Source organism: Lycium ferocissimum, chromosome 3 (genome assembly GCF_029784015.1).
Source record: "Lycium ferocissimum isolate CSIRO_LF1 chromosome 3, AGI_CSIRO_Lferr_CH_V1, whole genome shotgun sequence".
Classification (NCBI taxonomy): Eukaryota; Viridiplantae; Streptophyta; class Magnoliopsida; order Solanales; family Solanaceae; genus Lycium; species Lycium ferocissimum.
The window spans coordinates 13,389,762-13,405,268 of NC_081344.1; the positions used below are offsets into that span (position 1 = coordinate 13,389,762).

The 15,507-nt window shown below is 35.7% G+C and overlaps 1 protein-coding gene across 1 annotated transcript in view; it reads right to left on the bottom strand.

The window, feature by feature from the left end:
• The window catches only part of LOC132048711 (wall-associated receptor kinase 2-like), a gene marked incomplete at its 5' end in the record, with an annotated part of 98,085 nt that extends 92,180 nt beyond the window's left edge, over window positions 1–5,905 (bottom strand). Inside the window, one exon of the mRNA XM_059439407.1 lies at window positions 5,746–5,905. Within this exon, the coding sequence (XP_059295390.1) occupies window positions 5,746–5,905 (160 nt within the window). The remainder of the gene's footprint in view (window positions 1–5,745) is intronic.
• Between the last annotated feature and the right edge of the window lie 9,602 nt (window positions 5,906–15,507).

The following is a 15,507-nucleotide window of genomic DNA, read 5'->3' on the forward strand; positions in this document are numbered from 1 at the left end:
ATGCTTGTGATGGCTTGAATCAACTTGAAAATTGACAGAATGGGAGTCCGACATGTCTGGTAGACCTGAAATCAAACCTTAAAGAACAAGTGTAAAATATCGAGTGTAACCAGAACTTTGTATTAAACCACCACTATTATCCCTGCCCCACGGTGGGCGCCAAACTATTTAACCTTAAAACGGAGAACAATTGAATTTATGTGCGGTGCTAAAGATATGTGGTTTAATTCAATACGAGATTAGATTACACGATAAATGAATAAGTAAAATGAAATATGTAGATCTGACCAAAGATGAATGATGACTGGCCTCGGGTACTGAGAACCGAGGTCGAATCCTTATGACCGGGCATTTGAACAATGAACAATAAAGAGAACCTTAGAAAAGATGAATGAACTCAGATGGTTGTATTGCTTTGCTTAGTACATGATCTCTCTTTTTCTGTGTGGAGGAAGAACCCCCAAAATGAATGGGGGCCTCCTCTTTATATAGTATAGCAGTCCTAACCCTAGTACAATTCTAAGTAAGGAAAGGAATCTGTTGACAGCTGTTGCCGGGATTGGTGCCGAAAAATTCGGCTGAGGGCGGATATTCCGGTCTTCTCCTCAGGGTGGTTAACCGCCTCTTCATCCTGCCTTAATGCCTTGTTCCAGATCGAGCTTGATGCCTGATCCCTGATAAACCGGTCGTATCCTGGCCGAGCATAATGTTAACATCGGGAAACCGAGTATATCCATATCCTCAGTTTTACCCATATACAATTGTGTGCTTGGAAAACAGTTTAGGATAAAATTTAACAAAAGTATTCTGCATTAGACTAAAGGTACAGTAGGTTATGTACATTCGATTTATGGTGGTTCAAAAAGAGTTAGAAGTTTGGTTTTAGATACTTTATGACTTTGATTGATGATACTTAGATTACTTCGGTATATTTAATTTTTTAAGCCTAAAGACGTGATATTCCCATATTTGTCAAGTGAAAGGTTTTAATTGAGATGTAGACCTGCAAAAATGTTAAACTTTAGTCTGACAACGAGTTGCGTTTAATCAAGAGATAAGAGTCAAAAATATATCTCAAGTATCAGTTTTTTTTTTTTTTTTTAGTTTCCCACCCGAACTATCTAGTGTGAGAGTTTCCTACCTAAACTATCACCAACTAGTTTGCAAAACACACTTCATTAAAAGTGAACAACCGATAGTTGAAGTGTATTTTGCAAACTAGTTGGTGATAGTTCAGGTAGGAAAAGTGAGCAAGTGATAGTTGAGGGGTGTTTTGCAAACTATTTGATCATAATTTAGGTAGAAAACTCTCACACTAGATAGTTGGTGTGTTTTTGACCCTTGTCTCTTTAATCAAACTATTATATTGAGTCACTAGGTACGAGTTCTTACCACCTTATAGATGTTCGAAGATATAATGGCAGTTTTAGGACTTCTTTCCACTGTAATTTATATTATAGGTGTACAGTTTCAAGGTCATATAAATTAGCCATTTAAATATTTCACAACCTATTACTTCCTCCGTCTAAATATTAATGTGACATGTTTGACTGTACACAAAGTTTAAGAAAAAAATAAAGATTTTTTAAATTTGTCAACTAAATTAAGTTCGAGATATTTTTGTGGCCATAATTCATCTTATTAAGGGTAAAATAGGTATTTTAGGATCCCATTGTTACTAAATTTGGAAAGGTATCATTCTTTTTAGAATTAACCTAAAAAACAAAAAGAGTGTCATATAAATTGTGACATATGGAGTAATTAGTTACTATCATAATAGCTGATCAGCTGACATATGCCTTGAGACATTATATTTATGAGACATTTTCACCATTATAGCCCAATTAAAAGATGTAAAGAACAATGTTTTATCAGCTCAAAATCATAATCTAACTAAAATTGAACACAACTAACGATGACAGTTTCATGTTTGAGAGTATTCTATTTCACATGCCGCCAACACTAAAAAGAAGAGGAAAAAGAACCTGAGAACAAAAGAAAAACTAAAATTGAGAGGAAAGCATCTTACATTAGTACATTCATTATGAAAGAAACATAGGGATGGGGAGAGTAACATACAATGTTATATCATTATTAGTGGCCTAGAATTTGGACCAACTTGGACTATCAATAGGATTCAACAATAATACAGAGAGCTATCAGAATTCTTTTTTCCAGACAAACTGGACGAATCTACATTACCTAGAGTTAATTGGAATCGTGTAAAGATCTTATGATTCGTCCTCATTCTCTTCATGTCCATGTTGATTCAAACAAGGGTTCCTAGTTAATTTCCTCATATCTTCAAGTTCACCAGCCACTTCCTTCATTGTAGGCCTATCTTCTCCATGCGAGCGAAGGCAGTTCTTCACAAGCTCAGCTACCGTTTGAAGTTGATCAAGACTCCCTTCTCGCAAAACACGGCGATCAATAATTTGAAACAAGAGATTCTTATTCATGGACAAAACAAAAAAATCCGCCAAATTCATGTCCACTTCGTTTCTAGCTCTAATGATTGGTTTCAACCCCGTCAAAAGTTCAACTAGAACAACTCCAAAGCTGTAAACATCACTTTTCTCCGTCAATCGACTTGTGCTGAAATATTCAGGATCCAAGCACCCTAATGTCCCTTGAACTAATGTAGCCACATGTGTTTGATCCAGAGGAATTAACCTTGAAGCTCCAAAATCTGCCACTTTAGCTATGTAATCATTGTCTAACAATATGTTGGCAGACTTGATGTCTCTGTGAATTATAGGCATGGATACAAATGAATGAAGGTAAGCAAGTGCACTTGCTATATCTGTTGCAATTCTCAAACGGTTTTGCCAAGATAACCAAGGTGATGTTCCATGTTGATTGTGAATGTGCTCGTAAAGAGTTCCTTCAGAGACATACTCATAAACCAACTAGGGAACTTCAACTTCCAAACAACACCCGAAGAGCCTCAGCACATTCCGATGGTTCATGACTTGAGTAAGAATAAGCACCTCATTTACAAATTGCTCTATTTGGCTCTCGTCCACAATTCTAGATCTTTTAATGGCAACAATGCGTTTATCAGACAACAAGCCTTTGTATACAATCCCATTGGCACCGCGACTGAAAATTCTGTCATTGGCATAATTGTTTTGACTTTCTTGAGCTCGGCAGTGAAAAACTTTTTTGGCTTCCACACCACCCTCGTTAGTGGAGATTCTGTGTTTCAATAATAAACCACCATTTTGTTGGAAGAATCTCTCTCTGACTTTAATCAATTTTCTTTTCTTGATGCTGAAATAAAGCCAAGTTATCACAATCGCTAGGGACATAGAGCCGACTCCCATACCTGTAATTAGTGGAATTGAACATTTATTGTCTATTTCAACTCAAATGTACAGGAATGTGCTCATTACAGTTTGCTATTGAGTGTGTGTATGCTAACAAATTGATTTTCGAGTGGCTGTTTCAAACACATAAAAGAAAGTTATGTATCATAGACCAAATGAAAAAACACGTTTATTTTATTTCGTAATAAGGACATACAAAACATTCACTACTAAAAAGTCACTATTTTCTCACTGGAAATTTTTCAGTGGCTATTTCCCACTGAATGTTGGTGGGAAAAACAAAATAGTAGAATTTTCACATGGAAAAATTATGAAGTTTTCCATCATTTCAGTGGAACCGGTTTCCCACCATGCATTTTCCCCGTGAGATTGTTCGGTGGGAATGAGCTGGAAAAATCATGTTCTATAGCACAAATTTCTCATTGAATGTCCGTGGGAAAAAACTCTTTTTCTAGTAGTGATTAAGAGAAAGTAAAATACTTCTCTGCCACATATTTTGTGTTGTATAAAAGAAACATCTAAAACTTAAAGGTCAATTAAATAAAAAAAGCATGCAAAAATAGTTTGAAATGAGGTGAAAAAAAAGTTAGTGATATGCACTATGCAGTAAAAGAAAACGTCAAACTTCCCAACTAGTCATTTTCTAGCATGGTAAAGTAATACTAGTATCTTAATTTGGTTATGAAATTCTTCCAAGATATTTACCTATAGAGAACTTGATCCATGGAATCTCGGAGTAGGGAGCAATACAACCACGGCCATCCTTTTTGCCATCATCAGTATATCCACTAGGACAAGAACAATTATAACTCCCCGGGGTGTTTGTGCAGTTTTTTTCACACGAGTTGGTGCTTGAATTAGCACATTCATCAATATCTGGCAAAACCAAATAAATAAATTGAATGTCGTATTAGTCTATTAGTATTTAACAAGAGTTTACATTGTGATATTTTTAAATAAATAGTCCCTCCGTTTTAATTCGTTTGTCTTACTTTCCTTTTTAGTTCATTTAAAAAAGAACGTCTCTTTCCCTTTTCGACAACTCTCTAATTTCAACTTTCCACATGACATGTTTAAGACCAAAAAATTAAAGGGCATTTTGGTACATTCTACATTTCTTTAGTTTAAGACCTTCAAAAGACTTTTTTACTATCTTAAACATCGTGTCAAGTCAAAACCTAACAAACAAATTAAAACGAAGGGATCAGTAATATATTTAGATTAAATTATCTATTCAGATTATTTATAAAACTACATTATTCTTAAATGCTGAGTAATAATATGAATTTAACATAACATATTGATAATTGAATGGTTTAATAGTGTTAGTAATTTGTTAAACTTGTGAAAATTCACTAGTAGAGGGATCAAAAGTGTATGTTTTGACTAGCTAAAGATTAAATATGCTTAATGAGATATTAGAAAGACTAAAATTAGTAATTGTTAGTACTTCAAGGACAAAAAGCATAAATTTCAAAAAAAGCATAAATTTCAAAAATTGAAGGAGAATCAGAAATCATATTGAAAATAATGCAATTAGTTCTTGAAAAAATTACCTAATGTAAATGATTATGCTCCATAACTACACATTATAGCGGTATTTTTAAAATTTTAATACATAGTTATTCATTTTATAGCAGATATACACCGATACACGTATCTCTAAATTATACGCGCAATTCTTGTATGCAATATATATACATTTATATATTCAATGTATTAGTGTATATGCATTGATAATGTATGCGCGGGCATACAATATACATGGTACTTTTTTGAAAGAAGAATATCGCTACATTTAAAAAGAAATAATATCCCTATTTTTTGCAAAAAAAAGGGCACTAATCTCACTATAGTTATGAGATTTTCCCTTACTTCTTTCTTTAAAACACTAAGTCAGTTATTGCAAATTTTGTAATTAAATAAAAAAGTTTCCATTTCTCAAAAAAAAAAAAAAAAAAAAAAAAACAAGACACTATTTTGGAACGGGGATTCAAATACGCACGTTGTTTCACTTTATGTGATATTATTACTATATTACCTTCATTATAAATATATCTTATTTCAATAAAATTAAAAAAATTATATTCACATTCGCATTAAATATAGTAAAAAATTTAACTGTGATACCTCTGCCACATAAAATGGCAGAGCACCTCTCAATTACCTATTTTTCATGTTATGTTAGTATATTATATCATGTTCTCTCTATAACTATAGTATTCAAAAATTATTTCAAAGACGATGTTGTTAGAAAGAGGATTGAGTGTAAATGCTCTCTATCTCTTCTTGCATCACTGTTCATCTAACCACCACAAAAAACAAATCAATGCTGCTATGCTAGTCTTCGTGTATATCTTTATAGAGAGAGGGCAAGTAAATTGCGTTACAAGCAAATAGAAATTATCCTACGTACCTTGGCCCCCCGGAGAGAGATAAGGATTGCCCTCATAACCTTCATTACAACTGCACCTGTAGCCACGAAGGCCAGTGTCTGAATCAACACACTCGCTATTTTCCCTGCAAGCATAATCCTCACTCGTCCGAGCATCAATGCACGTAAGACTTCCAATGGCCCAATGTTATACCCCGTACTTTGTACGTTGGAATATTTTAAGTTGGTTGCGACAAGTTAATGGACAAGGTTGTAATTTCTCCTGATTTTGTTAAAAATGCATAAGTTGCATATTCATCTTTTTATTGGTATGGAGTGTTAAGGGTAAACTTGGAATAAGGAATTTGGGGTTAAAAGTGAATTATGGAAAGTTGAGCATTTCATGAAAACTAAGGCTAGAAGTGAGATTTTGGAAAGTATTTATTTCATGAAAATGGCCATATGTGGCCATGTGTGTGTGTGGGCCATAGGGCCATGTGGATGAATTATATATGAGGAATAAGATGACTAATTTAAGTCATCTTCATCATTTCTTATCTCCTAGAAACTTCAAGAAAGATGAAGAAAAAAAAAGAAGGAGAAACGGCCAAGGAGGAGAAAAATGAAGACCATGAATAGTGATCCAAAAAAATAATTTCTTCAAGCAAAGTTGCTAATTGAAGGGTGCTTGTTAACGTGGAAGTGTTGTTGGAAGCGTTAGATTGCTTGTTTTCTCTATCTACCACTTTAGATAAGTTGAGAAGTTGAAGAAGAAAGGTGAGTTTTAATCTTGTTTTATGTGTTATACATGGTTTATATGTGTTGTAGTATGCTAAAGTGGATGAAATTCATGGAAAAGTTGCATGTGAAGTTGAGGCCGTGAATGTGGTGGTTGGCCGTGTAAGTGTGTGTTGTTCCAAAAGCAATGTATTAATTCTAATTAGCATGTTTTGATTGTTGTAGTGTGAAGAAAAGAATGAAAATCATCTTGGTGTGTGTGTATGATGTTGGCCGAAAATGGTCTCTTTGTGTGGTTGAGAATGAACAAATTGTCGTTAGTATTTTAGTTGTCGTCGTTATGGGTTCTATGAGGAAAAATGCAAGTTTAATGACTTAGAGCGATGTTGTGTTGGTTATGGGTTGGTTTGGAAGTTAATGTGAATTTTTATGTAATTTTTAGGGAAGTGACATTGTTAAAGTATGGGTTGTTAATGTAATTCATGAATTTGAGAAAAGAAGGGTGTAGATTATGTTGTTTTCGGGTTTGGAGATAATTTGGTGAGTTGGGATATAGTTTTGGTTGTTTGGAAATTTGTGTGAATTGTTTAAAGCGTTCTTGAATATTGTTTGAATGGTTTTGGATTAGTAATCGAAGGTATAAACGTTGATATTGGTTAGGATGTGAGTAGTTGAATGGAAAATAATGGATGTTGTTGAATCATATAAAGAAGTGTATTTAATGTTAGAATGCGTTGGAATCGAATATTAATGTTGCTAGTTTGGTTGTTGGTGTTGTTGTTGATGAATTTGGCCGAGTTGAAATCTTGGGGTTGGTGTAGAAATAGAAATTTACGTGAATTTGATGTTCGTTTGGAATTGAATTCCTAAATGTCTTCAACTAATGTTCGATATTTATTGACATTATGTAGACCTTGGAGAGCCGAGCCTTGAGTTGGGTTAGCTTAGGGAGCGACCGAGGTATGTAAAGCTTACCTTTCCTTCTTTTGGCATGTCTTAGACGGGATTAAGGTATGACATGATTTGTGCCTCGGGGTAACTCCATTTTTAAGTTTCGAGTATGTTTGTGATTCATATTTGCTTTTGATGTTGGCATTCTTAGTATGGTCAGGCTGTGGTTCGTATGTCTTTGATATGATTGAGTTTGAAATGTTGTGTAAACGGTTTTACTCGAAAGGATCTTATGTCTAAAAATGTTCGTAACTTTCATGAACGGTATTGGATTGCTTTGAGCTCGTAAACGATTCTTATTTGTTTCTTGATATTAGTATTCTTAATGTAGTCGAATTAGGGTCCTTATGTCTTTTATATGACAAGGTTTCAAAAGTTGCATAAAAGGTATTGTTTTCAAAAGAATTTTATTTCTAAACGATTTCGAAAACTACGAACGCCTGTAACTTTCACAAACAGAACCGGATGACTTTGATATGTTAGCAAATGATTCTATAACGTATAAGGTCTATGATTTTCATAGGCGGGCCCCGGATGGGTTGACGCTGCGTCCCAAGTGGGCGCGACCTCCTATGTTTGGTTCCAACGACCTATCTTTGAAAAAGTAATATGACTATTTTTCCGACCCCCGAGTGATATTTGGAGGAAAACCTGATTTGACTATTGGCTTGGTTTGTAAATGATGTGTCCTTTCAATCTCCTGCACTGTGTATATATGTATGATGTGTATTTCGAAATATGATGTGATACGAAGTACGATATGTTATATGTATGGATTACGGAATATGATCGGTTGGAATCGGGCTCGGTGGTGGGGCAAACCTTGATGATGATGCAAAATTCCACATTGGTTTAGGCAAATCCCACATTGGTCAGGCAATCCCTGTTTGGTTTAGGCAAATCCCACATTAAATCCCACATTGGTCTAGGCGAATCCACATCGGTTAATGGCGTCTCATATGACCGGTCATGATGTTGTGATGCGTTACGGTATGTGTATGTGTGATGTGTCCATTTGGATTCTTAGCCGCGGTATATATATACGCGTGTGATATTTCACGGATTCTTGGCCGCGGTATATGTATATGTGTGTAAGTGGTATTGCCGCTGGATTCTTGGCCGCGGTATATGTATATATATGTATATGTGATTTTGACAGTCCGGATTATGATCAGTCGGTTAATGTATTCGTATATGATAAGATATGATGTTATGATGTGCTTCGGTATGTATATGTATGATACGTATTTCAGGAGTAAGCGTGTTGGCATTCTGATTATTATATTTGTCTTCTGTACCTCTGTTTCGATTATGACTCGGATTTGTTGCTATATCTTCTGCTTTGCATACTCAGTACATATTCTTCGGGGGTCGTACGGTACCCACGGATCAGGTGATGTTGGCGGAAGATGTTCCGGATGGATCGGCGAGCTATGGGTCGCCGAGTCAGAGTACTTTTGTGTGGTGTCTGAAGTATGGTAGAGACTTTGCAGACAGTGTCATGTGTATGATATGTCAGTTTTGCAAGCGGCTATGTAAGCCGATATATCAGTATGCCTTATGTTACAGATTTGTTATGACTACGGATTGTATTTGATTTGAAAAAGATAAAAAACATGTTTGATTTTCCGAAAAAAATTTCACGTGTACCCGCGGGCCTAGTATGATTGTGAGTATTACGAGGTCGACGGGAACTAGTAGTGAGGTCGGGCGCGTCACGTCTCGGAAATTAGCGTGACACGATCGAGCACAACGGTCATTGGCCTTAGTCCTCGCTTTAAAATTAGGATCACCCGATCCGTAGGCGGGAAATGGAAGCGCTCTTCCGCCGCCCAAAATGCATACCCGCGTTGATTAAACGAACAAACATATATATGGTTTCTGTGTGGTAAACATGGTTATGTTATAGTATTTTATTTCATGATTTCAAGAGAATAGGTTCGCTATTAGCTATGGGAATGACTTAGCGCCTATGGGTATTTTTTATTTCTTTTGCCTCTTGGGACTTGGGTAATTAGAAATAAAGGGGAAAAAAATTCATTAGATGTAATATAAAAAATTTAACACGTTTTTTACTTTTGGATAATTAGAATTATAGAAGAAAAGGGATTTAGAATAATATAAAAAAGAAAGTTAAAAGGCTGCTTTAGAAAATAAAAGCATAGAACGTGTAGGAGCTCGGGTTTAATCCCGAGATCTTGAGGAAATAAACAAAGCTCCTAACCAGTGCTCCACTCGGCCTAATTTGACCATGCGTTCCTTCAGGTTATATTGGATATATTTTCAGAATTATACACATAATATATCGAGTTTAGTCGAGTGATCATGTGTTAACCTGACCCAAAATTACTACATAGATACGCCTCTGGGTATTTGTACGTGGCAGCAGCCTTTGCCTGTACATTCTTCTTCCATCACATCGTCCCAACTGATATAGCGGGAGTCGCAACCATACTCAAAGTTAAATGCCGTCATTGTATGGGTCCAGTGCTATGAGGAGTTTTTGATAACCGTCCTTAGAAATGTTGCAAGATAACTCAAACGGGTATGGGACCGTAACGTTCCCACACTGCCTTGGGCATCCTGGTTTTGTGATATTGGCTCCCCTCCAGTAGCAAATTGGTCCAGTGCTATGCTAAATAAGTCACACGTGTCCCTTTAATTATTTAATGGACCAGATGCAATTTTGTTAACTAAGGGGTCGTTTGGTGCATGGTATAAGCTGGGATATAAGATTAATTTTTTGTACCATATTTAGTAGAGAAGGTATAAATTTATCACACGCTTAAACAAAAAAGTATAAAATGCATCCCTGAAATAATGGATATAATTATTTATTTTAATCAGGAGATGGTATAAAATAGTTCCATGGGATAAATAATGCGAAATTATAATCCTGGGATAATTTTGGCCATGCACCAAACGACCACTAAATGTATTAACTATAGTTAATTTTCTCTCCCTCAATCTTTTTTTGGTACAATTCTCTCTCCTCTCTCTTCTTTTACGTTTCCCAAGAAACCCTTCCTTGCTCCCCAATCTATTCAGAAAAACAGAGGAACTAGATGATATTTACTTGTGTAAACCAAATAATTATAACAAATAGGGAAAATCTCAAAAATACAATCAAGTATGTAGGCTCAACTGAAGAATACAATCATAAGTACAACAAGAGAAAACGAAAACCCAAGAAAATAATTATGTATTTCATGAGAATAACCCAAATTCTGCATCAAGAGCATCAACCATTTTTTCCTTCTTTCCAATTTTCATGCACTCTCTAGTCTTTAGTTGGTGTTGATAGTTTTAAATAAATTCTAAGTTGAAAACTTTTCTGTTCCAAAGAAGCTAGCAAAGCTCTGTAGATCTCCATTTTCACCAAAGCCAAGTCTTAAAGGAAGTTGAATGCACTCTCTTTGCTCGAATTTTTGAAAATTTATTACCCAAGTGCATCATTTGGATTTGTTCTCTTCCAATTAGGAGATTTGGTACTTGTTTTCTATTGTGAGAAAATAGTGATAAAAAAGGAGGGATTTTGTTCAACTGCTCGAAGAGATTGGATAGTTAAGGACGAAGTGAGAGACAACGGTGACCATGGTTAATATCTATTGGGTTTGAAAAGTGATCTGATCCGTTAAATAATTAATGGGACACGTGTGACTTATTTAGCACAGCACTGGACCAACTGGAGAGATTTCTTATTCGAGGGGAGCCAGATCCGTTGGTAGTTGTTTGGTAGGTAGCCAAAATTATTCCGGGATTATAATTTCGGGATTAATTTATCCCACTTTTCAGATGGGATAAGTCCGGAACAAAAATGATGCAAAAAAATTTTTTTTTAACCAAAATACCCCAACCAAAAAAAATGTTACCAATATACCTTTAGCGCAGTATTTTACTGCGCTAAATCACTTAACCGTAACGGTGCCGTTAAGTAATTTAGCGCAGTATAAGGAATTTTCCTTGTTTTCCTATAAACGCGATATTTTTTATGCGTTATATAATAACGCACTAAAAAATGCGCATATATCCCCAACATAAACCGATCGGAGTTCCACCACCGGGTCCCTCAGTCGGTTGAAAAAAAAAAAAGAGGAAACGTGCCATTGACGAGAAAAAAGAGGTGGTCACTTCCAAAAACGTCACTTTCTATTAAATTTCGTCCGTAAAGTTTAGATTCGGTATATTAGTCGAGGAAAGATCGCAAGTTCAAATTTTGGGAAAAAGCGGCGTAGAACTCGATTAAATAACTTTACAAAAATCTTCGATTAAGGTTTTTTACTATGAACTTTTGTTATTATTTTGTTATATACATTATATTCTAAGCATGCTTAACATTTAATCGTTGCTATGTTTCAAAAAAAAAAAAAAAAAAATTTTGTTCTTTTTCGGACTGGGCAGTGGCTTTTGCCACTGTTCCGAATTTTTTTTTTTTTTGGTTTAATTCAATATTTGTTAAATGTTTATGAATTGTTAATTTATTAAATGTTTATGAATTGTTAATTTGTTATATGTTTATGAGTTGATAATTTGTTAATTATTTATGAATTGTTAATGAATTATTATTTTGTTAAATATTAATTATGAATTTATTAGTTGTTAAATATTGTTTATGAATTGAAAGAAATTGATTGGTAATGAATTATTATGTTGTTAACACTTTGATTGGATGATTGTTATGTATTATTTTGACATTTTTCGTATTGTGTCATATTGTATAGGACCAAATCAATGATTACATAAAATAGGGCCTTTCGTCGTTACGTAAAAATTGTCTAAAAAAGTAACAATCAAAACAAACATTGTATTTAAATTAACAACATAATATAATACAATAGGTAACAACCATCCGGATAAGTTGTAAATGATTATGAATTGTTATCTATATAATTTTAAAAGCGTGAATATATATATGTTAAATAAAAAAGCTTATCTAAAAAAGAATAGTTAAAGTTCTTCTTTTCATAAATACATAAGTTAACGATAAAAATGTAAAGATTATCTAAAAAAGTAATCAAAACAAAACATTGTATTTAAATTAACAACATAATATAATACAATAGGTAACAACCATCCGAGATAAGTTGTAAATGATTATAAATTGTTATCTATATAATTTTAAAAGCGTGAATATATATATGTTAAATAAAAAAAGATTATCTTAAAAAGAATAGTTAAAGTTCTTCTTTTCATAAATACATAAGCTTAAAAAAAAAATGTAAAGTTTGCTGCATATCCATATTAATTATTCACAAGATATAATACTACATAATTCACATATTCCCTACAAATTATTAATTAGTTAATATAATTTATCTTTCATTTCAAGAATAATGACTAATTTAGTTTTGTACGGATCGGACTATTTTCATGGATCCGAATGTTCCCCCGGGCCCGATGTTCCCCAGGGCCCGATGCTCACGCGGGGCCCTCTGTTCACCCGGACCCTCGATAGATCAAGATTGTCCCGCGCACAATCATAGATCGACTTATTATGGCTTGCGCGGTGGATATCTACCAGGCTCCGCCCCCGTAGGCTTCCGCGCAGAGTCGGCTCTTTTACGCGAGCACCCCCACACCCTCGCGTCTTGGAGGATATTTGTTTCGGGCGCATCTACCGTCGCGTGTCCGTTGGTCGAGTACGTGTATGATTGGGCTCGACCGCGCCATGACCGAGCGGTGGAGGCCGCAGACACATACCTTCCATCTTCGCACCGGTGCCAGGCCACGATTACACTTCGTGACGCGGAGGTCCCTATTTGACCGCGGGTAGACGCAGCCATTACACACTCGGTACGAGCCTCCTCCCGGTCGACGCGGGCGAAGGTAGCTTGACCAGCTCACCCACCCCCCGCTGCCCGTCGACGCGTCGATGTCGACGCAGTCGGGTCTTGATTAGTGCACCCATTGGTAAGTTTATCGTATTTAGATTTATTTAATCGCATTGAATGTTACGTTTTAAAAATAACTTTTTTTTCTCGTTGAACACAAATGCGGCGGCCGTACGTCGTTTACGCATGTCAGTTAGAGCATACGCTGGCTACCCCGGCTTGCGGGCTTCATGGCTTGCGGTGAGATGGTACGGACAGCGTATGATGGTATCACAGTGCATTTACTAGGGGCGCATTAGGCGCAGCAGGAGCCTATTCCCGAGGCCGACTATCCCGCCGCGGTGAGGGAGAACCGTGTGTCCCGCAGGGAGGCGCCATGCCGGGCAGAGGACGCCGTGTCGCCGGGGACGCCGTGCGCGCAGAGGGAGAGATTTAGCACAAAGGATCCGGACCAACCGGAGAGATTTCTTATTCGAGGGGGAGCAGAAGTTGGTGTTGTTCGTAGGTAGTTAAAATTATCCCGGGATTAATTTATTCCACTTTTCAGATGGGATAAAATAATTCCAGGATAAGGTGGGATATCTCACTCTTAGATAAGGTCATTTTATAAGCAGCGAGGGAGGTATAAATTTATCCCAGAATAAATTTATACCTCTTACCAAACACGGTATAAAAAATTAGTGCTGGAATATCCCAGCCTATACCATGCACCAAACGACCCCTTAGTGATGGTGTGCGGCGTTGGCATTAATTTGGTAGTATTAGTGGTAGTTTGGGCAGTGGCTAATGTCAATATTAGTCCACAAACATAAAAACATGCAATTTTGTGAGGAAGCTGAACCATTTTGTTGAGTTTCCAAAATGATACAAGCTCTAGTTGTTCGGTTAACAACTTATCAATTTCCATCATATTAACAAACAAAATATAAAGAGTACGTAGTGTCACAAAATTGAGTCCTGCCGTAACGACCGGTTAAAGGGCTTGACTCGTGAGCTGATTAGGCAAGAGTCTTGAAAATTAGTCTCTGCTCATGCACAAGTCGATCCTTTCCCCACGCAACCACGAAAACTATATGAAGATTTTTTCTTTTTTGGTTTCTCATCCGTGGCCCGTACCCGCATTAGAGTTCGATTAATCCGGGTTCACGCCACGTAGGGCCCATTTGGGAGAAGCGTTCCCTACCAGGGATTTTTATATATCCAGCGCTCGAACCCGAGACGTCCGAAGGAGAAACGCTCATCCACTACACCACATCCGTCGGCTACAGTGCCGGCCGAATAACAAGGCAAGTGAGGCAATGGCCAGGGCCCCACTTTTTTGGGCCTCACTTTTTTTAAGTCCCTATATATATGTATATATATATATTTACTAAAAAAAAAAAAAGTGTAGTGTACTAAGTTTGCTCTATATATTGGGGTAAAAGTAAAAAGTAACTTCTTCCTTTGTTAGGGGAGTGGGGCCCACATTTGAGGAATATTTTTGGGGAAAAAGTATAACTTCTTTCCTTTTTTTGGGATTAATTATAACGTTGCACTAAAATTGAGAATGTAAACATTTTTTTAGGTAGTTGTAGATTTGATAGTATCCTTATTTATTTGGGTAACTATCCTATTGTTCATATCTATGTATTTCTTCTTCCTTTCATCATTCTTCTACTCTTTTATTATTGAAAATTCTCAACTCTCCTACACTCCTAAAAATTCTACTGCAAAACATAGTGCTTACAAAAATTTTAACGTCTTTTTCAAATTATCAAGCAACGCAACACTATTTCGATATCATTATATCAACTTATCAAATTCTTGAACCAGGTTTTATTGTTCTAACTTTATCTTATATTTCATTGAAAATTTTTCATTGTTGATATTCTTATTTCGTAAGTATATATTTTTGCTTTAGTTATTATTAGAATTTATTCAGTTTAAATATGTCAACTAGAAAATATGAATGGTTGTGCAAAAAGAGAGAAAAAGAGAAAAGTCAAGAATTTATTAAATCCCAAAAAGGAGCACTTGATAGGTATTTAACTAATAATAAAAATATTGATTCGGAAAATATAGGAGGATGTTCTTCAAATGAACAAGTCACTAATAGAGTGGAGTTAGATGATAATAACATTCAAGAAGAAAATATTGAAGAAGTTAATGAGAGATCTGATATAGTTCCAGAAACTCAAAAACTCCTAAATGATTTAAATAATTGCATCCCTAAAAATTTATACGATCCAAGTCAATGGATACTATAGATACAAAGTTGAGAGATCTATTAGTAGAAAAGGGACCA